Source organism: Strongylocentrotus purpuratus, unplaced genomic scaffold (assembly GCF_000002235.5).
Source record: "Strongylocentrotus purpuratus isolate Spur 01 unplaced genomic scaffold, Spur_5.0 spur5_scaffold_9, whole genome shotgun sequence".
In the NCBI taxonomy this organism is placed as follows: domain Eukaryota; kingdom Metazoa; phylum Echinodermata; class Echinoidea; order Camarodonta; family Strongylocentrotidae; genus Strongylocentrotus; species Strongylocentrotus purpuratus.
In genome coordinates, this window is record NW_022145615.1 from 3,274,739 (window position 1) to 3,302,229 (window position 27,491).

At 36.0% G+C, this 27,491-nt stretch overlaps 2 protein-coding genes across 4 annotated transcripts in view; one reads left to right on the forward strand and one right to left on the reverse strand.

The window, feature by feature from the left end:
- Window positions 1-2,591: 2,591 nt before the first annotated feature.
- On the reverse strand, window positions 2,592-9,653 carry LOC764660 (serum response factor-binding protein 1). Its single transcript, XM_030976518.1, has 7 exons — window positions 9,549-9,653; window positions 8,807-8,895; window positions 6,737-6,881; window positions 6,034-6,115; window positions 4,960-5,617; window positions 4,397-4,575; window positions 2,592-3,577 (listed from the first exon to the last, which is right to left on the reverse strand). Exons 1-7 carry the CDS (start codon window positions 9,573-9,575, stop codon window positions 3,339-3,341), a joined length of 1,419 nt encoding a protein of 472 aa, XP_030832378.1. The 5' UTR covers window positions 9,576-9,653; the 3' UTR covers window positions 2,592-3,338.
- A 3,441-nt stretch (window positions 9,654-13,094) lies between these two features.
- LOC373208 (calmodulin-binding carboxy-terminal kinesin) overlaps window positions 13,095-27,491 on the forward strand; it is a 31,930-nt gene continuing 17,533 nt past the window's right edge. Inside the window, exons 1-18 of one of the 3 annotated variants that reach the window (XM_030976491.1) lie at window positions 13,095-13,272; window positions 14,031-14,211; window positions 14,562-14,689; window positions 15,027-15,213; window positions 15,506-15,751; window positions 16,188-16,393; window positions 17,243-17,374; window positions 17,961-18,053; window positions 18,727-18,825; window positions 19,328-19,600; window positions 20,286-20,512; window positions 21,189-21,348; window positions 21,921-22,130; window positions 23,946-24,070; window positions 24,472-24,614; window positions 25,401-25,672; window positions 26,360-26,584; window positions 27,184-27,288. In XM_030976491.1, the coding sequence (XP_030832351.1) occupies window positions 14,097-14,211; window positions 14,562-14,689; window positions 15,027-15,213; window positions 15,506-15,751; window positions 16,188-16,393; window positions 17,243-17,374; window positions 17,961-18,053; window positions 18,727-18,825; window positions 19,328-19,600; window positions 20,286-20,512; window positions 21,189-21,348; window positions 21,921-22,130; window positions 23,946-24,070; window positions 24,472-24,614; window positions 25,401-25,672; window positions 26,360-26,584; window positions 27,184-27,288 (2,946 nt within the window). In that variant the 5' untranslated portion in view covers window positions 13,095-13,272; window positions 14,031-14,096. The remainder of the gene's footprint in view (window positions 13,273-14,030; window positions 14,212-14,561; window positions 14,690-15,026; window positions 15,214-15,505; window positions 15,752-16,187; window positions 16,394-17,242; window positions 17,375-17,960; window positions 18,054-18,726; window positions 18,826-19,327; window positions 19,601-20,285; window positions 20,513-21,188; window positions 21,349-21,920; window positions 22,131-23,945; window positions 24,071-24,471; window positions 24,615-25,400; window positions 25,673-26,359; window positions 26,585-27,183; window positions 27,289-27,491) is intronic. The other 2 variants (XM_030976492.1, XM_030976494.1) reach the window with 2 other exon arrangements.

Consider the following 27,491-nt stretch of genomic DNA (forward strand, 5'->3'; position numbering starts at 1 on the left):
ATAAGTTCAAAGAAATGACATTTGCCTACCTCAAAACTGTTGGCTTCAAATGCAAAATGGATATTTCCATGAATGGAAAAAAATCATGTAACACAGTTCAATCTTGAAAGTTTTATGTGTACATGATAATGGTGTTTGATGATAGTGTGTAGTGGTATGCATCAGGACAAAATTTAAACCCTTGATCTATTAATTGAGCATCAAGTGAATGAACAATTTCACTGTAGTGCTTCCAAAAATCAATAGCAAATGTACGGTAATCTTGATTCCGCTTTGAGCTTAAATATAAAGTTGAGTTCTGGTCATGCGTTGCATTGTAAAAGAAACGTTGTGGAACCAATCAGAAAAGGTTGATCATCTAGCATATAATTGTTTGTGTGTACTGCAAGGTTCTGGATTCATCAAAATGATAAGAATTTTGCCCCAGTCTTGGTAAAGTTACAAGCACTGAACACGGAAAGATGTATATGGGACTACATGAACATGTAACGTAAAAATCTGTCGTGATTTTTTAGGATGTTACATGCCATATTTACAATATTAAGGCATTTGAAGAGCCATCCTTTTCAGGGAACAATTTTTGTCCGATGTTCTTCCACACTTGCATAATACAATGATAACACTCACAAATTATTTCTCACCTCTTCCCAGAACTCAACCTTCTCTTTAACCAATTTCCCATAGGTTTAATACAGGAACAACTTTGTGTTCAGAACATGCTATGATATGTGATACATAATCATGTTTTTCTAATTTCTTACGGAACAAATTTCTCGAATTGTCAAATCAAACTATTCTACTACTTTTGTGTATTTGTATTATGTTCTTTTATGTCAGAAAGAACCAGTTTCTTGCCATGACTGTTTATTCTGTATTTCTTGTAAAGTGAAGTGAATATGTTCTGCTTTATAAAGGGTACATGTTTGTATAAGTCATTTGTAGTTGCAATTTCTGGCTTATTATGTTGTCTTGACAGGAAATTTTGAAAAAATATTTGTTTTTACACATGAAATTAGGTTGCTTTTTTAACTGCATTCTAATGAGATGAAACAGGTCAGTAAAAGAAGTAAAAACACATAGATGAGAAGATTGAACAAATTATTAGTGACACAAGTCTTTAGGAACACATTTTTGTCTCTTTCTAAGAAGCTTTATTCTTGTTTTATGTGAAATCATAAAAATACTATATATTCTATAATGTAGAGTTGTGTGTGTGAAAGTTGGTGTGTCTAAGCTGGTTAAATTGCTGGTACACAACATGTTTGTAATAATATGCTGCGCCGTGTGGCAATACAAATTACAACAGTGCCTGCACATTTCTTCTTATGTATTTTTTGTACCTATTTTTCTATGAAACATCTTGAAAAGATTATCATATTACTGTTGAAGTTTTGGAGAAAGTTTTGAGGTTAAAAAAGCCCTTAATTTCAAATTTTGGATACACCCGAGTTTCCATCGGATTGTATGCATTTTTTAGATATCACGTGCTTAGTGTTACCTTTACAGTGCTACACGTACCAATTTGAAGAAAAATCATTGTATTTAAAAGAAAATGAAAATCAATCAAAAGGACAATCATTTTTGTGTCGGTCTTTATTTAGTTGCATCATGATATTTCTCAAAATTCACATGTATTACCTTTAATTTTACTTTTTAAAATCATGAATTTGGAATATTGTAACGGAGAAGTGCTTTAGACCATAATTATGTGCTGCACTAGTTTATGTAACGTATGTGAATCGTTTATTGGGTCTGAAATGTAAAATGTGAATAAATATGGACCTTAAAATTTTTGAAGAAGCTATATTTCCAATAATTATTCACTCCCTTGATTGTACAAAAAGTCACATGCATTCACCTGAACTCTAATAGATGTGAATTGTATCATTTTCAAGTTTTTAAATCAATGTGTACTACAGTCAAACCTGTCTATTGCGACCGCCCAAGGAAAATATAAAAAGTGGTCTTTGTAGACAGGTGGTCACCCAAGCAGGTTTGACAGTATCAATATTCTCGATTGCAATCAAAGAGTACTGATTACAGTCTATGTGATGGTATGTATTTTGTGTTAGACAAAAAAGAGGATTTCGTTTTATGTTTTCTTTTAACTTTGTGCCAGTTCATCTTGTTGTTTTTAAATGTACATGTAGTCTACTCCATGTGTGAAAAGTCCTCAAACTGTTTGTATTCGCTTTGGTATTTATTAGTAAGTTTATTTACATGGTACATGAATATTTTGTTTTCAATACAAAGGAATAATAACTATTACAAATATGCAACAAATAAAAAACAATATATATAATTTTAAAAGCGTGAATGTAAACATTACTTTAAATAATAATCCCTTCAATTCGTGGCCAGCTTATTATTATATTATGAGTTTGATATTACACTTGTATGTGCATATGATTCTTAAAATTGATTTAACTTCTGTTTTACAAATTAGACGGAATTAGCAGATGTGAAATGAATTTGATACAATGTACATGTACAAACTGGTTTACTTTTAAACCAGTATACGGTATGTACAGTTGTATATGTATTTAATGTATGGATGTAATGTGTAGAAGTGTTATATGTAGCGAGCTGAATTTCACTGGAAATAATCAAAGTGCATTACTTATTCATGTGTCTTTATTGATTTAAATTTAGATTTATGATTAATTAATCAATATAATATTGTCACTTACATTATTTTCATAACTGGTATACATGGTAAATGTGTAAATAAGCAGAGTAAGAGACAAATAAATGTGAAACAAAAGAAATTTATTTTGGAAGCACATGTTATTCTTTTTTATTTCACTTTATAATATGGACGATGTCATTGTTCATTGAATTCGAAAGATAATTGGACCTTGTCTTTAAAAAAAAAATCTTTCCACGATATTTAAATTAAATTGGCCAATTTATTGTCAGTACCCGGTAATACAGTCTGATACTTTCTGTTATTCTTTTTTTCTCATAAGTTCTCTGTCCCTTGGGGCTCTACTAAAAATATGTTATAGGTCCTCTAAAAGTAATAGACCCTCCTATTAAAGCAATGGATCATTGAAATTGTTTAAGTTTAGTCATTTTATATGTTGGAACAGATGGGTAAGTCGACCGGCACTACATCACATTGACATTACAACTTCAAAAATTCACAACTTTCATCAGTTTGTCTCTCTATTTTTCTGCTTTCTTTTAGAGTACTGGTAGTTGTCTATTAGGGTTGGATTTCCCTTCAACTAAAACCGTGTATTTAGTAACGCAGCCCCCTCTTTTCCCCATCACTGCTTGTTCCCACTGGGGAGCTGGTGTAACTCCTTTTTCTCTATTGCCCCTCCCCCTCTCAATCAGTCATCAAAAGTGATCTTCTTCCCTTCAAAAGGTAAGATCTTAGACTCCTGCTCCTTCTTTTTTTTCTTGGCCTCCCATGAGGGATGAAGGGCCTCTGGAGCTTGTGCAGAAGCCATCATGAGTGATCTCCCTCCTCCACCAGCTCCTCCTCCTCTTCCACCTCCCCTTGCTCCTCCCCTTCCTCTCTTAGACACCATCGAGCGCTGGGATGGCAGCACCTTCTCGTTTGATGAATCTGAAGATTTTTTAGTGTAAGGAATAGATGAAGAAAAAATCATAGAAAATTTGACAGGATTCTAGGAAAGTAAAATAAATTATGCATAACCTATTATCATCAATGAATTACAATAAAATGGTTATTTATGTATTCTGTAGATCCATTTCTGAAGAAAACTTGGTATTAGTCACTTGGATAGAGCAGTTTTAAAGTACCCTTTTACAAGTATGTCAAGGAAAGATCCATGATCTTTCTGGCTGACTTTTTAGAATGTTATTACATATTCAGGATAATGGATTGAATGATGCAGAAAATCTGATATTTTGTTGATAAAGGTATATGTCAACATTGGGAAAGTTGATATTGACATGTTCACAGAGAAAATATTTGCTGATGATGCCCCTACTAATGATATACCCGAGAGCCTTTTGATCCCTTCCTATATTTTAGCACCTGGAAAGGCTCAATATGAAAAGTAATACATACATAACGGTACCGGTAATCATAAAATTGGGCTTAAAGCTATTTTGCCCCATACCTTTAACCATATCTAAGATTTCAGTATATCTGATCACCCATGGTTTAAATTATTCGCAAAATAAGTGCGACACAAGTCAGAGGTCTAATATTAGACGCACACAAGGCAAGGTACGCTTATTTTGTGCTAATTTTTAAACCATGGGTTATGTAAATGAGGGTTTAAACTATGGGTTAAATCTAAACCTTCTTTGTGAATTCGGGTCTAAATGACCATATAGCTTGGATTTTTGGATGTTTATTACTTATGGTCTCCTGCAACTTTAGAGTAGAATTAATGCTTTAAGATACAACTCTTACCTCCAGTCTTGGGCTTCTCATACAGAGCATTGATGCCTGGGATGACCTTCCTCTTAGATGGTTGTTTCTCTCTCGCATCCAAACTAGGTAGATCCACAAGGGCCACATGTCTGCTGCCCTCTCTAGGCTCCTTCCCTGAGGGTCTCCTTAAAACGTTGATCTGCTTCTTGATGTTTATCCTACAAGAGGGAAGATGTAAACATGCCATCATTTAAGAGATTGATCGGTTGGTTTAAAAATGCAAGTAAATATACACTGTTTATGTAATATGGAGATAAACTGCATGTACTATGACTTTAAGTCCTATAAAAAAGACCAATTCCAAATAAAGCCATTTGGTACATTTTTGCTATGATGACATGACAAATAAAAAACATTAGATGAACATGTAAGATTTTTAAGCCCTTAAACAATAATTAGGCTATAAATAGTCTATCTTTTATTACAGGCATTCTTACATAGATTAATGGACCATACAACCCTTTTCATTTTCAGTTGTCAATGGTGAAATGTAGATAATACCATGACATCCCAAATTATTCTTAAATTTAAATTACACTTACTTATGTCTTTCCGTCTGCCCAGGTCGATTCTTCCTGCCTTTGATCGTCTTGTCACCAGAATCATGGCCCTTTCCAGATAATCTACCCACAAACAAGGAGTCCAACCCTTTAGATTTCTTCCTCTCTTTCTCCACGTGTCCACTGTACTTTCCTTTCTTGATTTCTGCTGAGAGTTCCCTGAATTCTGAGTTGAAGTTCTCTCCCATGTCATCGATGTCATCATCCATGTCTTCTATGCTCTCCACATCATCCTCCTCCTCCTCATCGTCATCCATTTCTTCACTCTCCTCTTCTTCATCATCATCACTCTCTCCTTGCAACTTGTCCTCCTTGCTTTGAGCTGTCGTGAAGAATCCAGACTTTTTATGCCTGCTCTCCATCTGTTCTCTTAATTGCTGATTTTGTTCCGACAGACTTGTCGACTCTGATTTTTTCGATCTTCCAGTGTCCATTGTTAGAAATGGAGATGCCTTTGTCTCATCCCCATCATTATCACTTGCTTCACTGGCGTTGTCGGCTTCTTCCAAAGAATCCTCCTCCTCCTCATTTGATGATTCTGATCTTCTTCTATCTGCTTTTTTTGTATTTCCTTCTTCGGTTCTACTCAGTAGTTTTTCTTTCCTCTTCCCAATTTCTAGTAGATCATCTGTGACAAGATCTGCACACAGAAAAAGAACATGATACTCAAACAAATGTCTATTTATGAAAAATTATTTATGAAAATTTAAACCAAAATCTGTAGTGCAGACAGTATATTGCAAATTAGTGAATCTGTATACAACAGCATGAGCAGTTCTTTCACCTACAATTATGATGTAACCTCATTGTGCCCATAACAGATTTTAAGTCTATTGTTATAATTACAACATACATGTATCACATGTGTACAGTATGTAATAATTAAATGAATCAAACACGTCACTATGTTACTGCGTACAATAACTATCACATTGCATACAGTATAGCAAAAAGTGTTTCTGTAGCATTCCAATACCAAGGTGCAATGTGATGCCTTATTTCACTGAGGCATAATTTCCCAACTAATATAAGCATGTCTACATAATGACCACTTGCCTTTGAAGGTAGCTATTTGCTGGGATATGACTTTATGGTGGATAAGGCGGGCTGTACCACGCTGCTCTGCTGTAGAGTTTCCCTGTAGTGAATGAAATCAACAAGGCATTACAATTCTTATTCCAACTCGATGATACCAAATCATAAACATGTATGTCATGTGGGCATAATATGAAAATCTACCAGTAATACGATTATTAATTTCAGCTTCTTTACACTGCAGTTGAGCTGATATATTTGTTTTACTACTTCAATAGTACTTGATACATTTCTATTCTGCATCTTCTATACTAACAGACTCTACTCTGCTTAATGCAAATAATTTATGAAATAAGTAACAAATTGGTACCACTGCTTTAGCCAAGCTACCATGGCTAGGTGCTTAAATATTCAAGGGATTTCTAACATTCTACTGAGTACCAATACACCCCACTTGGGTTAAGAGTGGTAAAGAACCAACATGCAATGGTAAGGATTAAACCATCCCATGTGATCCGGTGTTCATGATCTTATCCAGTAGACCACAACACTAAAATAAATAAATACTTAATCTCAGCGTCAGGGCACTCAACCCCCCCCCCCCCCCGAAAAAAATATAATAACAATATAACCCATATAATAGCATTGTACATTTCAGATGCCACATTTTGTAAGATCATTAGGTTGAATAGGAAATCTTCAGGTCCTCATGAAGGAAACTCACATTGTCCAACACAGCCTGTAGTGACTGTTTATTGATGACGGCTGACATGGTGACCTCGTCACATGGGAGGTCTTTGATTACTTCAATCTCTTTCACCAGCCGCCCTGCCCTCCGTTCATTCTTTACAAGTTGCTGCCCAGATCCCCTAGATTAAATAAAATGTGAAAGAAGAATTTAGTATAAAAATATGTACATATGTACATGTATATGTAATTTTTTCACCCCTGAATCAATTTTTTGAAGAGTACTGTATATCTCAATGGCAGCCTTTTGTGAGAAGGATACAATTTCTTTGTCTGCAATCAATATAAAAAAACAGGTAGTGAAATAAAGGCATTGATCAATGCAATAAACTTGAATAAAGCATGCCAGAATGAGAAACATCATAGAATGACCCAAAATAGTCTGTTCAGACTTCAGAACCAAAAGGGTGTTAACTCTGTGGTAAAATATGAGAGTAAAGCCATTTCGGCTCTCAATATGAATCATGATAGTAACAATGTACTATTCATATACAAGTACGAATATAAATTTGTGAAAGAATATTTTTATATACCACTTTCAAGTTTCTCATTGTTGTATACCTTGTGCAAAATCCTGGGAACATCTAATTACAAAAAAAAAAAACCCATTGATTATGAAGAAAAATGATGTTTTGACCTAGAGTAAAGGAGGGGGTAATCGACCATCACCAGTTTTCGGCTGGTCCGTTGAATGCATGGTAAAATCCCTTTAAAATACATCACATAATAGCATATCACATATCCCACATATGTACTGGGAGTCATCCGACGCAACTTTAAAGCATGTACTGTTGACGTCAAATCACGACTTTATCTATCACTTGTACAAACCAAACTAGAGTACGGCATGACTGCATGGTACCCTAGCACACAAAAAGAAAAACATCAGCTTGACATGGTCCAAAGAGCTGCTGATAGAATGTGCCTCACTGACTACTCAAGAGAATCGACCGTGACAGCCATGATAACCTCTCTCCAGTGGACTGACCTCGAGACCAGACGAAAGATTGCCCGACTCAACATGATGTACAAAATCAACGCAAACCTTGTAGACGTTGACTGGAACCCCTACTTAACCAGACCATCTTGCCAACTTAGGCGCACACTTCCAGAGACCTAGAACCAACTCAACAATTTACTCAAATAGCTTCTTCCCATGGACTGTTAAATATTGGAACGACCTGCCTCATTACATCCTAGACGCCCCAAACATAGATATTTTTAAGAAAAGGCTCTGCGATTTTTTCACAAACACCAAACGGAAATAATTCCACCAGGTCAATCCCCAGGTCAGCCCTCTGACGTGATGCGGGATCCCGCTTTGTCGGAGTAAAATCGAGAACCAGAACCAGAGAACCCCATATACCATACTATGCCAGAGTCACTGAAGAACCACATTTGCAATGGAAAATATATCCTAAAATATCACATTTTAGTGATGTAATCGGCGGTCCTGCTACCCGAATCTGAAAAATTGAGTATCTTACGCGTGTCTGTAAGAAATATGGGTACCATAAAATGAGCTTTATTTCAAGTATTTTTCAGATTTAGAGCCCGATTTTGTGTGAGTCACAAGCTCAAAAGTATCTCATCGCATGTATTAAATCAATGCAGCCGGACACCGCAACGCACACACGATATCTCTGTCTAATTCAGATTCCAATTTCCGATCACTGCAGTACTAGTTTTCGGCATGGCGAGCTCCGGTGTGGGATACCTGCTCCGCCCGCTAGTGCTATAGATCAGCGCGGAAACGCACAGCGCGCACTTCCTATTGATTTTGTACATGCGACCAAAAACTGGTTAGCTATGCAGATAATGACTCAGAAACAGTGAAAGTTGAAATGAATATTGTCATGGCAATTTGTGATTTTTTTCTGGGATTGTTTTTTGTTTAAAAAATAATAATATTTGCTTCATGATTTGAACAAGAAATGATAATAAATAGGAAGTAAAGAGTCCAAAAAATAGGATTTTGTCTTAAGTGGCCGAAAAAACCCTCCTTTACTCTAGATGCAATCAAACTCTAAAAAAATATTTTACTTACTTCTTCTTTCTGACGACCATGATTTGACGTGTTAAATGGTGAATAAGTTGTACTTTTGCCCTTTTCACCGTTTTCCTCATGTTGACCATCTTAACAAAATAAAGAGTAATGAGAGAGAGAGAGAGAGAGAGAGAGAGAGAGAGAGAGGGAGAGAGAAAAAGAGAGAGAAACAAACAAAAACACAATTGAAAAAATGACAAATTCAAGAACTTACAAAGTTCTGCAATCTATTATTAAGACATGTACGGATGTACCATTGGCCGAGGTATTGATTTTAGTTTTAATAATAAATTAACTGCTTTTGTGAAGAAAAAGATGGTGTGAAGACTTTCAAAACCAAACTTTGGACTAAAATGTCATTTAAGCGGCTCAAATGTGCGGGGTATTCTGCAGTTGAGCAGTATTACATGAGAACTAAACTCTGTTCATAATAGTTGTCAATTTCATATCATTGCAACGACACGACCGGAGAATCTAATCCATATAATTATATAATAATATTATTATTATAATAATATTAATATTAATATTAATATTATTATTATAATATAATATATTATTAATATATGCACAGGGAGTCACACACCAACATACACTTCATTCATTCGGGAGAGTCCCGTCACTACTCGAGTTCGGAGCCCCATTGAATCAGCACTGATACATGGGATCATTCAGCAACAGCCATTTTTCTTATCACTTCACATTTTTAATACCGTTAAAACGACAAAAGAACGTCAATTACCTGTGTATTAAACTGCACCTTATCCATTGTTGCTGGTTACCTTTGACAATACTAAAATAGAGTACTGACAATTACCTTAGCATAATCTTTTAATCTCAAAATGTAGATCTATGCCTTTCTAAGCGAAGAGCCACGATCTTCGCTTTTTGGCTTTGCGTGCAAGCATTGAACGGTGTCTTTGAGTGAACAAAAAAACAGATAAAGGAGAAAAAATCAAATACATTTTGTGCTGGAAAAAGCAAGGAGTTTGGAATTTAAAATAGGACATCACTACTCTGTACTAGTATTTTGTTATACTTTCCATGTAAACATATTCTTTCTTTATTAAGTAAAATGCCCATTTACAATAATTGACAAATTATGCATAACTCGTTATGCCAATAGTTATGATTTCCCCTAGATCAGTATCTAGCTGTTTGACCATTCTCCATGGCGTGCACCCCCCCCCCCACCCCACTCAGTATTATTTAGGGTACGCGTATGCTTGTTCCCTCCCTTTGAAAGTACCCCTATCTCAGGACTGCCAACATTTATAAACCCCCTTTCGCAGGCTTTTTCTGCTTTGGAGACCCCTGACTGTACCCCCTATATAGTCAAGATAGCCCGGGTGTGCCAGTGCACAACTCGTCTCGTATGTGATTTTGTTCATTGTAAAGTAGAAATATTAGTACAGCATTCCTTATCAGACGGAATGTGCAGAAAATCTCTCTTTTGGTCACATCGTACCAATCAAACGGTAGTTTTATGAGAAAAATATGTTATACAAATTTTGTTTCATCTATTCCTTCTAAGTGGAATTGTAAGATTTTATTGAATATATATCGATCCCCTCTAGGGGTAAGAGGGTACAAACATGATTAAAATAGTATCAATGTTACGTTAGCATAACAATGATAAACATATCAACAATTAATGATCGATAAACATTTAAAAAAAAGAATGGCTATCCTGGTCAGTGGCGTAATGAAACAAAGACTTTTTTTTGGGGGGGGGGGGGGGGGGACCCTGGAAGATCATGTCATTTCAGCAACATTTGTAAATCACATGGTATCGAATTATAAATAAACCATGTTTGAATGTTATTGGGGGACAACTGCCCCTAGCCCCTCCCCCCCCCCCCAAAAAAAAAAAAAAAAAAAAAAAAATCAAAAAATCAGCACACTGCATGGTGAAGATATACACCATTAAATTTTGATCTGTTTAAATGAAAGAAAACTGTCACCGTGTGATATAAAAGCAATACGAATAATTATGCAGATCTGAATACTAAAGAATTTGAATCCGATGCCGTGTAATCTTGAGCAACTACGGGCCTACTTCAGAAAAAGAAATACACTTTTCAGGACCATTCTGAATAGTAGGTTGTTGGAATTGCAATTAGTAATTTATGACCTCGTTTATACTAAGAAATATTGTTTAAGGCCTACCGGTTCTTAAAGGTATTTCAAAGTTTTGGGAAATTTTAAAAATTGGGTGGATAGTGATTCTTTTCAATTTTGACATATTTGGATGCCCATGTGGATGTATTATAAGCACTAGAAAATTTAGCTCCTAAAACACTTCTGCTTTCGAGTAAAATTGAATATAAAAATTTACCGGTGCTCCCGGTAAATTTTGATAAATTTCAAATAGCGCCTATGCGGCCATACAATGGTAGCTGCGAGCATGACAATCTCAGAATAATAGTTGTGATATATAATTTCCAAACGGGAATAGCTATTCGGTCGATTTCAATCAAGAAACATTGTTTTGTAGCTTAACTAATAACTTGACCTTGAGAGGGAGCTATACAACATAAAGAGTTTAGTATTTACAATTTCATAACTTTAGATTCTATTTCAACTGCGACAATTGAATATTGTAGCATCGCATTTGCTTCCAATATGTTCATTTGAACCAAATTTCATGACCTCATACCAAAACTATTACCTTTAAAATTGTAGTAATTAACTAACGTATGCTTGTTTTCCATCTAAGAAGAAGCATTTTATCTTCTTTTTCTTAATGTGAAAAATTGGTAGTCTTTGGATAGAATGTTGAAATTTGTTTGTTATAAATCAAAGACAAAACATCGACTGGACAGGGATTCAATTCATGTGGAAATGCAAACTTCCAATACAGAAAAAGATCAGTATTGGCGTCGGATCCGAGCTATCCCTTTTTCCTTTTTTTTTGAACTGCAAGTGAATGTAATGATATACTTAATTTTATCAATACGAATAGGCTAATAAAACGTATAGGCCTACAAATAGAAACAAAGATAGCATCGCGAACAGAAAAGGATAGTCATTACAGAAAATGGAAAATTTACCGTATAAGGAATATCACATGCATGTATTAGGTAGTTTTTTTTAAAATATTGCCCTCTCTCTCCTACATACATTGATAATATAATAGCAATAATAACAACAATAATATTGATGATACCTGTATAGGAGATTTTAAAGCGTGTAGTGCATGCAAGGCGCACTTGTGAAAAAAGAGAACATAAAATAGCATCTACATTATAACCAATTAAAGGAACAGAAGTACAAACCATACAACAAAATGTAGAAAATCTATTTAATATACCGAATCAACCTCTCTCCTCCCTCCCCCGTGCACTAAGCACCTTCATTAGGGACTTTTAGATTTGCACGAAGACAATGTGGACTGCTACGGTCGACGTCCTTTTAATGCACTGCCTTGAATGGAAGTCACACGTATCAGTCCACGTAAATCTAAAAGTCCCTATTGTCTCTGACATCATACTGACATGCTAACGTAAATTGACCTTACCCCCCCCCCCCCCAACGAAATTTTTTTCTTCAAATTTTCAAATTTCGAGACAAAAAAAAAAAGTGTCCGCTTACCCTTTTTGTACGTTATAGAAATTCTACAAATTCATCATTATTTTCCTCTTCTTCCTCCGGCCGCTTCTTTTTCTTCTTCTCCTTCTTCCTTTTCTTCTTGTACTTATTATCATTTCTATCATCAGTTTAATGTTGTTATTATTATTATCTTTAATAATTAATTCTTTTATTTTTCTTATCTGTCTGTAAATAATTGTTACTATTTTAACTTATTAAATGTATACAACTCATGTCTGTAAGGGACCCCACTGGAAATAAGCCCTCGAGCTTTCGTGGGTTATCCTCTTCAAGCTGACTTTTTTCTGATCTTTTATTATTGTATATTGTTGTATGTTGGAAGCTTGTCGAATAAAAATCAATCAATCAATCGACAAGATTGACAGTCCGGTATAGCTTACAAGGAGCTGAGCTGCGATTGGGATTACTCTAACAATCAGTCGAGTTATTGCCCGGATCCAGTAAGATGTACATCATAATACTATCAACCTGCAACTCGCAGGCTTTGATGCAGCAAAGGCTCAAAGATGAAGGGATGTTGTCACCTCCCTGGTACACAAAACAGAATCGCTGACCAAAATAGGAACACATATATGGGTTTAAATAACCTATTGTCTGCAATGTTCGCACACCGTAAGATACCAGTTGAGCCTTTGCACTTTCCTCATTAGCATAATAAATAGACATATGACGTCACGCTGTAAATAATGACAGCTTTGCCAAGCAACTGGACCCGCTGGACCAAAATGGTGGATCGTTTCCGGGAGTAATGCGACCATGTTTTGGACTTAAAATAGGATATTGTTCAGATCTGACTACAATTATATCAATGCTTTAGCTCAATTTGTTACCATGGATTCAAGAAATTTAATACAGTAGGTTTGTAGTGTGTTAAAAACTGTTAATGTTATCGTGTTGTAATATTCAGAACAAGAGAGTACAATATCTGCGAACATGACCTGATGACTGAGCTGACTGATCATGATGTGCACTGTAATGTGCTTGTGCGGGCATGGCGCTGGAGCTGGAGGTGGTGGTGGTATGGTGGTGGTATTGTGGTGGTAGTGCCTTGGTAGTGCGTGTATCAGTGTCATGTAATGTATTATTGTAAAAAAAATGGCTCTTGTTTGGTGAACTTACGTTTAGGGCGATGTTTTACCATTACATGAATCTTAACTGTATTATAGAGTACTGCTAGTGCTAGCGGTGGTCAATTAAATGAGTTAGATCTAGGTCGGGTCTACTCTAATCATTTATGAAATATCAATTAACTTTATTTTTTCAAGTTAACAATTGGCTTTCTACTTTTAGTTTTGCCATATCATTATTGAAATGATTAAGAATACCAAACATGTTTAATGCATTTTTAATCATTTAACTTATTACTTAATTCCTTTTTATTTTCTTTCTTGTACTTGTTGTTGTAGACTATGTTGCTGTTCCTCCCTTCTTTTCCTAATTTGTATTTGTCTTTTTCATCATCTTGCTTGATTGCTTCTTTTACCTCCCCAATGGTGCATCTAATAGCAAATGATGCTGGACATTCTGTTGATTCTAAAGATAGGAACTATATATGTAGACAATTTTCATTTTCTCTAATTGATATTTTCTTTTAATTGTGTCTATACCATAGGTCTACCAACATTTAAAGAAAGACAGTGAAAGACATCATCCTGAGCTAGAGGACAAATTTGTCACCATGGCTACCACTCAAAGATCAGCCAATAGGAAGAAGAAGACTGTTCCGAGGGTAGCACCCACACTGAACCCTAAGGCAGAGATAGAGAGACCCCCCTCCGCAGCATCACACAACTGTAAGCGAAGGCTTCTCCCATTTATAATAAATCTACACCTCTATCACTCTTACTTTTCCAAGTGAACTTGTCAATTTAAACTATACTAATATTTTGTTTATTCTGTTTGTACAGGGCTGCCTAAATAGTTCTGATTTTCAAAATTCTGAGTTGAACAAACAAGTTTCATGAGAATTACTGATGTTTAATTTAAAGACCAGATAGTGTCAGCATTGTACATTGTGTACACATATGTTAGAGTACATGTAGTTATTTAGTATCAGTGCAAATCAAACGATGCTGTCAGTTTAGCATATGATATTGCTGTGTACACTGTATGTACAATTTTGTTTAATTCTTTTATTTTGCAGCATGGTTAGGACAGGATATTGATGGAGATGAAGAGATAGATAGAGTATCAACTCCAGTACAGCGCCTAACACCTGTATCAGGTAGTCTGACATCGGTCAGAGACTTTGAAAATGATGGGCTGACAAGTGTGAGTGTTTTATTTAACATTTTCTTTAAAAAAAAACTTTTGAATTGTCGGAGCATTGTCAGAATATATTGTTGGTTCAGAGATAGAAAGGCATTAACTTCTGTGTCCTGCCGTGGCACTTGTGTCCTTTACCAAGACATTAATTTACATTTGCCAATCACCACCCAGGTGAAGTATATGTTAATGGGTACTGCCGGTAAAGAAACATTTTAATAATTTATTGTTACATGCATATTGTGTTTTGTGTGCATCTTAGATGACGATGCCTGCTCTACTGGGCCAAAAGCACACTCTTAACAGGTGACTAACTCTTTTTTATTCTCTTTTAATTAAGCAGGGTCATCGACCACTTTCACCACGGGCCCCCAGCCCTGGGAATCTTTTAGAACGACCTATAACCCCAAGCAGTGGAAGACTGAGTCCGCTAGATGGCATCATGGGTAAAAAGAAGTCAAAGGTCATGCCCACGGAGGATGACCTGCCTAACGTTGATTCCGTGCGTCACACTCCAGAGCCTATGGAAGGTTGGTTAGTCATTGGATTTTTATGTTTTTGCTTTTAAGAAATATACTTCAAGAAATGACAGTCCTGGTCAGATTGACAATTCTCCTCAATTCAACAAATGTACAAATACAAGGAGCTATAGCTACAATGAGAATTAAAATATTTTCATTTCTGATTGGAATTTGAGTCTGTTGCTTCAGAATTATTGTTTTGAGTGATGAACATTAATTGAAATTGTACCTGCTTGATAAGCATATGGTAGACTTAAAAGTAGTTTTTATATTGTACTGCCATATATTGTATCTCAAACAGCATGGAGTGATCAAAGCATGGCCGACCTCCACGACGATACAGGACATCGTCCTAAAACTGCCCAGAAAACCCGCTCCTCCTCTAGGACACGCACCCCCGGTGAGGGAGGACATACAGGGAGTGTACCCAGCATGCACTCTGTCATCAGCGTCAGGGAGGCATCAGAGGATCACAGGATTAGTGGTGTCATGGAAGGTCGAAGGTCACCAGCTGTCATGCCGTCGACAAGTGCAAGACATGAAGAAGGTGAGTTACAATGTACATGTAACTTGTTTATTTACCAATAGAGAAAAATCATTTAATTTTACCATTGACGTATGCTTCTTTCTTGTCTCTCTGCCACACATATTCTTTTCATGAGTTACATGTATGTGAAACAAAAGTAGGCCAGATGTTTTCTCTGGATTTCCCATATGATATCGCCAGTGTGTCCACTGTAAATCCAGAAACTTTCACTTGTTTAAAATGTTCACAAATTTAGGGAGTGGTTCACGCTCACAAAAGATTCATGCCTCTAAATCATTGAATCACAATTTACACATCACTCAATTTTGTGTAGTGAAAAATTTTTGTGCAGTGAAAATGGCCGCACATATACTGTACTAGTATATAAGCATTGATTGAAACCTGAATTGCTATTGTGTTTGAAACCAGTTTGCTTTTCTCCATCCGTATCTTTCAGACAATCGAAGCCTCGTATCTACGACATCTCGGTCCCGCGTGACCCCTCCCCAAATGGAACATGAGCAGCAGGCTTATGTCCCATTCGTCTACGCAAGGGACTGCATCGCAAGGGTGATGGAAGATATGAAGAAAATGAAGGGAAATCACATACGCATCGTTCATGAAATACAGGATAGTTATAGGCAGATTGAGGATCAAACACAGGTGCATATTTAATGATTTTTGTGTTTTAGAGGTTTTGCATTTACTTCTATCATTTGTGTCCTTGTTTAAAAAGCTTTACAGGCTCTCTGTGGAATGATTTTAACACCTATATTGTTGAAATAGAAATTCCAATATTTGTTCTCATTCAAATCTTATTCCATTTATTCTCGTTCAAGCCACAGAATGATCTGTTTCAGGGTGCTAAAATTATATCTTCATTTACCTTTTTTCTCTCTGTAAACTTCAATATCATCTTTTAAAGATAAAGACCAGTTATGGTCATGCGATTGCATTGTGAAAGAAACGTTGTGGAATCGATCAGAAAAGGTTGATCATCTAGCATATAAGTATTGGTGTGTACTGCAAGGTTCCTGAATCATCAAAATGATAAGAAATTTGGCCCAGTCTTGGTAAAATTACAAGCACTGTACACAGAAAAATGAATATGGGACTACGTGCGCGATATCTATCAGGTCCAAATAGATATAATATTTTACCAAATATATCAACTAGTAGGCGGTTTCTCGGCAAAATTTGTATCCTTACGTATTAGTCAAAACATATTCTTTCACATGTTAGGTCATAAGAGCTTCTATTTCATTTTTTGAGAGGGGGGCATTTCCAAAACTGATCTTTACCTTTAAGGTGTACATGTAGAATCATCATGGCAATTAGATTATTTGATTCAGATTTTGTACATGTGCTGAATTTGTGAGTTAGTTTAATCTTGGTATTTATAAAGCTTTTGTTTTTTTCATTATACCAGTATTGCATTTTGTTGCAATTTACTACCGGTACTCCTTCCCATAGTCTTATTTCTTTGTTTTTGTAATCATTCTTTCTCTTTAGGATCAATTCAATGGGTTTGTCATAAATCTGAGGTCACAGTACAAAGACAAGGTCGTGACCTTTAGACAGGTGATTGAAGTACATCGAAAGGAACTTGGCAGTCACAAGTCATACTGGGAACAAACTTTGATGGTAAGATATACTTAAGTTTATAATCTTAAATTCTGTTTATCAGACATATATGCTTGCCTATTTTTAAAAGCCTGCTCAAAATAAAGCATTTAGTTAGATTGCTTATTTTTGGAGTAAGTTGTAATTGACATATCCCCTACTATATTATATTATAAGATGATTAAGCGGATGCTAATCAAATGATTGGTTGAGAGCGTACACATGACCAGGCATTTATTTTGCCTAACACATAATTTTACTAATGACCGGTCATTAGTAGATACTTATGACCGGTCATTAGTCAAATCATGTTATAAAACATCATTTTATAAAACAATAAACATTTTATAAACATTGTATATTCTTGAGGCATTTGTAATACCCTTATTCTAAAGAGAAATTCACACTTTCATGTACATTGAAAATGATAGTAATTACAAATTACTGTATTGGAAGGGATGATAGAGGGAAAAACCATCATCAAGAGGCCAGAGTAGAAACAGATTGTTATGATGATGATGGTGGTAAAGATGATTATACTGAATTTGATAAGGAAGATGAAAATGGTAATAAAATGACCTTCATATATTTTCAATCTTTCTTTCAGAGTTTGAGTCAACGAAACAAGGAGTTGATGAAAGAGAAAAAGAGATTACTTATTATCAACAAGGTGGAGATCGAAAGGCTGGAAAAGGAGAAGGTAAACTTTTAACATTCTAAAGAAAAATGTGCAAAAACAAAACGATTAGAAGATGAGATTGTAACAGCAGATACTTTGTACTGTAGCGAAGCTAGGACTATTTTAGTTCCTACAATTAATGACTGGCATTAACCTTGTGAATTCAGTAAAGTGGATAATTTTGTATTTGTTGCAAATTAAGCAGTTGTGTTTTTCTTTACCAGATGACACTGTATAATACACAGATACAGTTAACTACTGGTCTTAATTACCTACTGCATTATTCATACTACTCCACTTGTAAATTTGATGTTTTTAGCATTTTTTGTAACTCAAGAATGAAAGGTGGACTGGTTGAATTAGGACCTTTTGTTGAATACTTTCTGATGTTATCTTTAGTATGTCGCATTCTCAAGAAACATAAACCGTAACAAATCAATTTTTCACTTACTTAAAAAATTACAAAACTTGGTAAGCGTATTAATAATTTATTTGTTTTCTGCATATGATCATGGTTGAGCAGCATTGAGAGAATCTTTGTGCATGTGCAGGAAACATCATAGTATTAGGAAAAGAAATGAAGAGCTATAGAGAGAGTTGTACACATGCAGAGATAGATAAACAGAAACTGAAATGACTGGACAGGTGTAATTGTTCTTGCTTTTATTTGTCTGTCTTACATGTTATTTTGCAGGTGGAGTTGACAAGCACTCTAACTCAACAGACTGACAAAGAACATCAACATTTTATCGCCACCAAGAAGGAGTTGGAGGGATCAAATGAAGAAAAGAAGGTGAGATATTTCATAATCAATAACCTACCAATGTAACCTGTAATTTGCTAGAGGAAAGTTTGGGTAAACTGTACGATTCCCATATCATCCAAGGGATTCTTTATACAGGAATGTATAATCAACTTCTTATGACAAGTGAGCATTTGAGGAACTCCGGTAGATACATTCTAACTGGTAATTAATTGCTTTGTACATGAATTATCTTCAATTTTGGTGAAGTGTTTTTTTTGGTTGTATATTCAAAGACAAGCTAATACTTGCACAATTATGCCGAAATGTATAATGTAACATTAAGCTTTAATCGGGATTTCACTACTTATACTACCCTCTATATAGCCAACAATGCCGAAGTGGTACCGTTGATCCCCCATGATCCCCTTTTTCTTATGTTAATTGAGAGCTGACTTGATGAGATAACCACCTGTCAGTGATTATGCATGGAGGTGTAATCCCTCCTGGCCAAAATTAAGCTTTAACATGAACTTTCTTGGTCTTTCATCAGATTATCCAAGACGAGTTACAAACTGAGAAGGAGGAGGTGGAGCGACTTCGAGCAGAACTCGCGGCATCAAAATCCTCCTCCTACTCATCAGGTGGTGATGTTGTGGTGCCGGTTGTCGCGGCGATAGAGAGGTCAGCATCCAGATCATCATCATCGAGGGTGGAGGTTGCTCCAGTCCCAGTGGTTGTTGGTAGTGGTCTTGGGGAGGAGGAGAGGCAGAGACTTCAAGATGAGAAGGCTGAGATGCAAGATAAATACATTGAGTCTCAGAAGGTGAGAAATAATGGACAATTGTTACAGAGGACTGAAAAAGATGTTGACATATTGGTCCTGTAAAGAATATACCTTAAGTTCAGATCCACGTAGGTCACCTGAAGGTTTTACCAAAAAAATATGATTTTGAAAATGGAGGTCTTTAAAGATTGCATAGTGTTTATCTGTTCTGTGTAATTTTTAACATTTTTTGTTGTTCCTTAGAACAATTGTAATAAAGGAAATACAAAAGATATTTCCAATGAGAAAACAATGATTATGCAGGAAGTAGCAGATGCATTTTGAGGAAGGGAAGTAATATAAAGGGAAGGTTGGCAGGTACATGTACATGTACATTGTCAGTATGTTCTTTTTTACCCTTCTTCATTTTTTTTCTCTTATATTTATTGAATGATTTTAGTGCATTCTTAATATGATTAAGATAGATTTGATTAATAGACATGTATTGGTGATATGTGTTAAACAGTTTCTCTTAATTCCTCTGATATGTATCATAAAATATACAAGAGCCTAATTTTATTATGAATGAAACAAACTTCTATGTCATGTGCATGGTAGGTGAATATACATGCCCAAATGCATCAGAACAGAGTTGAAGTAAAGGTGATATACGCAATATGTATATTTTCTCCCCCTTCATACACATATCTCTAAATGTTTACATTTCTCTTCTTATAATTTACAGGAGTATGTTATACTGCAGAGCAAGTATGCCTCCCTGGAAAGCCAGTTCCAGATGGTTGCTAAGGCAGCGTCGGCTGGAGATGGGAACAAGATGGAGGAGCAGATAGAGAGTCTAAAGAACGATCAAGAATCAATGAAGCAGGAGGAGGAGGAGTTAACGGAGGAGATCAATACATGGGAGGATGATTTCAAAGAGAAGAATGGGAGAGAGCCAACAGAAGAAGAGACGTAAGTCGGGTCACACACATGTACATTGTATTTCCACATATGAAGGATTTTTTTAAATAATTAAAAGCATGGTCAGTAGTTCCCTTGTGCGACTTAAATGAGTTGAATTTTTTTTCTTTAAGGCCCCACTGTGTTACTTGTAGATACTTGCTCCCTCTATATAGAAAACTTCCCCAATCAGTGCCTGTTGGTCCCCCATGATCCTCTTTTTCTTATGTAAGTTGAGAGCTGAGTTAATGAGATAGCCACCTGTCAGTGACCTCGCTGTGTGGTCTAATCCCTTCTGGCCGAGTAGTATTGACGGTCTTTAAAGAAAAGTAAGCACTTGCTGATGAAATTGTACAACAGTTCTTTATGAGAAAGTATCAAACTAATATTTGATGACAGATTTTACCCTTGCATTTCCCTGTCGTCGCTTATGTTGCAATTGAATTATTCTCAATATAAATCATATTTGATTTCCTCCAAATTTCCTGTTGTCAAAATATAGTTGGTTTTTTTCTTTTTTTCTCTGAGGGGATGGGAAGAGGGAGAAAGAGAGCTTTTGTATGTTTGGAGTCATTTTATTGCTATTACAATTGTGGCTGATATTAGAGAAGAAATAACTCACTTTAAAAATACCCTGTATAAACATACAATCTGATTTTTATTTCATTTGCAATTTGCATATTGACAGGCCTATGAGCGTGAGAGAGCTGCAGACCCAGCTCGATGAGGTACAGAACATGCAGTCTGACCTAGGGTCAAAGGTCACAACCCTGACTGCTATCAAGGAGGGCAACATCCCCGAGCCAGAGGCTGTAAGTGCTCCAGAGCCGATCATCAAAACTGTAGAGGTGAGAAATCTTCCATTGATTAAATAATGAAATACCTGTCATTGTATGACCTGGGGATGTTTCACAAAGACCCTAAGTGAAGCTTAACTCTTAGTTGGACTTAAAATTATGGAGAGCCATTTGTAGCCTTAAAAAAATATATTCAAAAACGAAAATTCAAGTACTTTAGACTTTATATAAATTCCACACCAAGAACATGAAATCTCCTTGCTTAGAGAAAATATGAATTATTTTAATCAACAGTTTATGCCTTTTAAAATAACTTTTACAAAATACTGCACAGATGTTAACGGCTTTCCATAATTGTTAAGTTCAACTTAGGATCTTTGTGAAACACTCTCCCCCCTGATCATTTTCTTCTCGCATAAGACTTTGAAAGATAATTGTCTATTAATGTTCTGTGCCACTATTAAGTTTATGAAAAAATATTCTGGCCTGTTGAAAGGTAATGACAGTTTTGTGTTCATGAAAGTGTAAGATCTTTTTTGTTGTTATCTGCACATAACCATGATACACCACTTCTGAATGTTATTTCTTCATGCTAATCATGCTTTCTATTGCATCCTCTACAGGTGACAGTGCCAGACCCTACCACTGTAGCAGCCTTGGCCATGGCACAGAAGAGGATAGCCAAGCTTGAGGCTCAGGTCAAGACCCTACAGGCTTCACTACAGAAAGAGATGAAGAAGCAGAAGAAGGAGAAAGCAAGTGTGGCCAGGACCAAGAAGGATGATAAGGAGGAGAAGAACTTGAGACTGCTTCTCCAGGCTGTGCTTAGACAGGTGAGTTAGTGGTCGGTATGATATGATGCTCTTTATCTGGAGGTCGTGACTACTGTAAGAGTTGTTCTGCTTTTCCTGTGGAAATAAATAGGGCATACATTTTCAGTGTCAATTTTCTGTTGAATTATTTATTGTTACTTAATATTAGAAACACTATTATTGTTATGTTGTGCACAAATTCAGGCCCAAAAAGAAAAAAAATTAATAGCAATGGTTTCTTTTTTTCACTAATTGCAAACTTAGATTAAGTGTGTTTATTGATCTATTTCACACCTTGAACACATTTCTGGACCTCTTACAAATATATGTTAGATTTTTGCCTGAAAAGGTTACTTGCTTTTATCATTCTTTTATCATTCTAGGCGATTCATATGTAATTTTTTTAAAACATAATTTACATGTATAATCAGAATTTATATATTTGTAATCCTTAAAATCTCTTATAGTAGGAGACCAGCCTGTAGGTCCCGTGACCAATCTCGGGGAACAAAGGTTTGAAAGTGTTTTTGTGTTCCCTGATGAATACCGAACAATTTTGACTTGGGCTGCCCCCTTGAAAATCCCAGGCATTTTCGTGAGGGGTCAACAAAGGTCATACAGGGTAGAAATTAAAATATACTCCAATCGTGTCGATATGCATATCAAATTACTCGTCTGGTCATGAGGATTCAAAAAATGTATAGTTTGCTATACCTCTGACCTTAAATGAGGGCGCTATGGTCAAAAACGTTGAAAGGTCAACACACTTTTGACTGGTGGTCAAATTCACTAACACAGTGAACCTTATCAAATTGTATATCAAACTACTCGTCTGGTAATGAGGATTCCAAAAATGTATAGTTTGTTATACCTCCGACCTTAAATGAGGGCGCTTTGGTCAAAAAGGTCAATGCACTTTAGACTGGTGGTCAAATTCACCAACACAGTTAAAATTGTCCGATTCTAATGATTTTAGTGTCTTATAATATGTTTTCTGACACGGCAAAATTCAACTATACAACTTTCAAAAGTAAAAGTGCTTACCTTGACCATGTTCATTCAAAATGGCTGCCGTTTCGGTGACAAACATATATAACTTCTTATCCATGGGTTTGAGGGAAATTTCAAGGTTATGGCAACCACTTTTGGTTTTAAAAGTTGCTTAGTTGAATTTGTTATGTCAGAAAACATATTATTAGACACTAAAATCATTAGAATCGGATGATGTTAACTGTGTTGGTGAATTTGACCACCAGTCTAAAGTGCATTGACTTTTTTGACCATAGCGCCCTCATTTAAGGTCAGAGGTATAACAAACTAGACATTTTTGTAATCCTTATGACCAGACGAGTAATTTAATTTGAAATTTGATAAGGTTAACCGTGTTGGTGAATTTGACCACCAGTCAAAAGTGTGTTGACCTTTCAACGTTTTTGACCATAGCGCCCTCATTTAAGGTCGGAGGTATAGCAAACTATACATTTTTTGAATTCTCATGACCAGACGAGTAATTTGATATGCATATCGACACGACTGGAATATATTTTAATTTCTACCCTGTATGACCTTTGTTGACCCCTCACGAAAATGCCTGGGATTTTCAAGGGGGCAGCCCAAGTCAAAATTGTTCGGTATTCATCAGGGAACACAAAAACACTTTCAAACCTTTGTTCCCCGAGATTGGTCACGGGACCTACAGGCTGGTCTCCTACTATTAATACATATATGACATCACAAGATAATTTCAATTCCAAAATGGTAACAGATCAATAGCATGTATATCATAACCTTGATCGTTGATAATATTTCTATTTTCTCTGCTTTATTTAATACCAGGTACATGAAATAAATGATGAAGAGATTACCCCTAAGGAAAGGGTAGCAACAAGACTTGAAGAGGCTGAGCTAGCTAAACCTAGCTTGCTGGAAGGAAGGGACAAGGCTAAAGAAGAGGCAGATGGGTAAGTCCAAGTATTTTTTTCCTACATGTGTTTTTTTTCTTCTCAATGCATTTAAAGAGTGAACAATGCTGTGTGATTAGGGCTATATTATAATAATGAAAGCATCAAATATCTCTATAATGCTCATTTCCACTATGCAAGGTTCTCAATGCACTCCAATATTATTCTGGCTCTTCTTTGTGTCCAATATTTTGAGTTACGGCAAGTTAATATGAGAATTACTTAATGAAAAGTTTTAATGAAATGCCCACAAATTTGTGAGAACATTTAGTTCATGCAGTATCATTTCTTAGAGCTTGGGCAAACATTGCATTAAGAAGAATAAACCCTTTGTGTAATAGTTACAGAAGTATTGAAATTTAGTTCTCTATCTCTCTCCTTCCATTCCTTATCTCATTTAGAAGCACGGATTATGACTCCTTCAACGCAGCCAATCAGAAGGTACTTACCAACGAGACAGACATCATAGCACTCACCATGATACAGACGGGGGCGGTTCCAGAAGAACTTGGAGGGATGATGACACCACAAGTTATTGTTGCAGGTAAGATAAACACAACTGTTAATTATGAAATCATGTGTACATGTACTGAGCAACTATTACAGCAGCTTTGTCAATGCTATGGTTGATAAAAAAATGTATTATTTTTGTTTTTTTATTGATTTTTGTTTTTGGGGAGGAGGAGGGGGTCATACACAAAGCAAATTTGTCAATGGACTTATGACTTATGTTTATGGATTTGGACTTACACGTACATGCATATTTATGCACCCAGTGGAAGATAGTTGAGATATACTTTGTTAAAGTTACACTTTATACTTATATGTCTACATGTATTTGTCATTCAAATTAACAAAACAAATTTAATACTGCCGTACTCAAACAAAAACAAAGCTCTTTGGAAGCGCATAGAGACATTATTTCATAATGTATTATGCGCTATACAAGAACTGAATAATATTACTATAAATGTACATCATTAAACAAGACAGTAACAGCAGCAGCAACAACAACAACAATGCAACAGCAACAATGTCATCATCAACTCCAACAAAACAACTTAACTAACAAATAAAAAAAATTGTGCCATGAAAATGGAAAATTTCTGTGAGCAAAATAATCTTTAGAACACATCACAAGCTAAAAGCTTCAATTCAATTCTTTTATTCATCCAAATTCTCAAGAATACATAGAAATTTGTTTTGGTCACACATTGTAAAAAGACGTAATATATATATATATATATATATATGAGAAACTATATTGTTATATTCAAATATTACACATTGATTGACGTAAGGATTGACCTTTGAACCTAATCACTTTCAGGAGGAGGAGGAGGAGGAGGAGACAGTGGAGGTGTCTCCAGCGAGGAGATGGAGGAGCTCCAGGCCCGCATCACGGAGCTGGAGGAGGAGAACGAGTCCCTCACCGACTCAAACAGGGAGCTGGAGGAGACCAAGGAGGACATGGAGGAGAAGATAGAGGATCTCAAGGCAAGGATCAAGGAGCTGGAAGATGCAGAAGGAGCTTCCGGAGCTGGAGCCGCTGCGGCCGCTTTCGCCATGGCTAATCTAGACTTGGATGATGATGATATGCAAGTGAGTGGATATTTCTCTCTTTTCCTGTTTCTTTGTGGTTAGGATAGGACGTTTCATGGAGGAGAGTCACCACCTTTGCACGTTAAGAACCCACTGCACTATTTGTATAAGAGTAGCGGGAAACCCCGATGAAGTGGTCAACCTGCACACCCCAGTATATACATCTGCAAGAATCTTCAGTATTGAAGGAGGCAGATTATCCAGAAGAAGAAGAAGAAGATTAGGTTTCTAATTTTAGGCTGTATCATGAGAGATTTCAAAGAAATTGTCATAGGTTCCATCTCCATGTTTCATATGAATTAAAACAAGAATATGCTCTATATATATATATATATATATATATATATATATATATATATATACATGTACATGGAGCATACACTGTACATGTGCATGCTGCCTGCATATTCTTCTTTTGAATTTGTATGCAGAATCAATTTCATATTTGATGTTTGTAATTCTTCCATGATAACAGGCATGTATTTGATGTAATTTTAGAAGTTCGGACCCTTTGATATTACCTGTTGTAGAATTATGTGTATTGTATGGTCCTGTGGATTGTGAAGACATGACTTAACCAAATGATGTAAACGTGCTGCACTTCATTCTTCAAGCCTTTTCTTTACAGTTTTGAGAAACTTTTTTCAATTAAAATCTGTTCTCTCTCTCTTCCTCTCTCACGCACAGGGTATGAGTGGTCAGATGACAGCGCTCCAGATGAAGATAGACAGCGTGGAGAAAGAGCTCCTGAAGGAGAAAGAAGCCCACTCAAAAACCAAGGAGGAGGTGGAGACACTCGAGGAGGACATCGAGAGACTCAAGGCGGAGAAGGCAGATAACTCAGCTGGTGGAGATGCCAAGGGGGAAGCAGCTAGAGCAGCACTGGTAGCAGAAATGGCCCTGCAGACTAAGGTAGGAGGATTGATTTTAAAGCCTATCTGCACTGGTTTGGATTAGACCTCCCTGCATGGTCACTAGCAGGTTGTTATCTCATCAAATCAGCTCTCAATTAACATAAGAAAAAGGGGACCATGGGGGACAATGATCACCGCTTAGGCATTGTTTGCTATATAGAGGGCGCAAGTAGCTATAAGTAATGCAGTAGGTCTTCAAAGGCGGGCTTTAAAAACAATTATAGAACTCAATAATCACCTTTCTTTTGCCTCCAGGTTGGTATGTGAGATAATGAAAGGACAAAATTCAAATTAGATATTCGTATTTCTAAGAAAATAAATATTGGTGTTGATTGATTGTCTTCATCTTTCTGTGCTCATGATACATGTATGTTCATAGTTCGGGGCTAGTTACATGGCAAATGATGGATATTTCTTATATTAATATAACATGCTTGTCATTCACCCTGATGTTTTTTGATAGATGAAATCGTTTTATTTCATAATACTGTAATCAACTATGTAATCCATTACTTTGTAATAATCACCTTACAGCCGTTGTGAAGCACATTGTTTACATTTCTAAATCTGTACAATTTGTCATTGTTTTCTTTGCAGCAAATTTCGGGTTTTGAGAAGAAAATTGAAGCCTTGGAACAAGAAAAATTGAAGAACATTCCACCTGATACTGCCAAAGAGATCAACAGTCTGTACAGTAAAGTGGTGAGTATACAGAATTCAGTTATTATTCTCCAGACCTATCGTTGTTTAACCATATACACATAATGCATTAGTCCACTAATTATGCTAACTAATTGTTTAATGCAATATGATTCATGCCACAGTATGCATAGATCAATAAGCCCTAAAAGAAATGAGGGGCACATCTGTAATGAGACAATTAGGCCATTTTAATGTAAATACAG

Bases quoted from the DNA above. Each gene is read 5' to 3' on its own strand.
- LOC764660 (XM_030976518.1), bottom strand. From the start codon at position 9,575: ATGGATAAGGTGCAGTTTAATACACAG. The intron at 6,882-8,806 runs GTAAGTAAAATA...TATTTAATCTAG, and splicing joins ATGGTCGTCAGAAAGAAGAA to GGGATCTGGGCAGCAACTTG. The intron at 6,116-6,736 runs GTGAGTTTCCTT...CATTCACTACAG, and splicing joins TACAGGCTGTGTTGGACAAT to GGAAACTCTACAGCAGAGCA.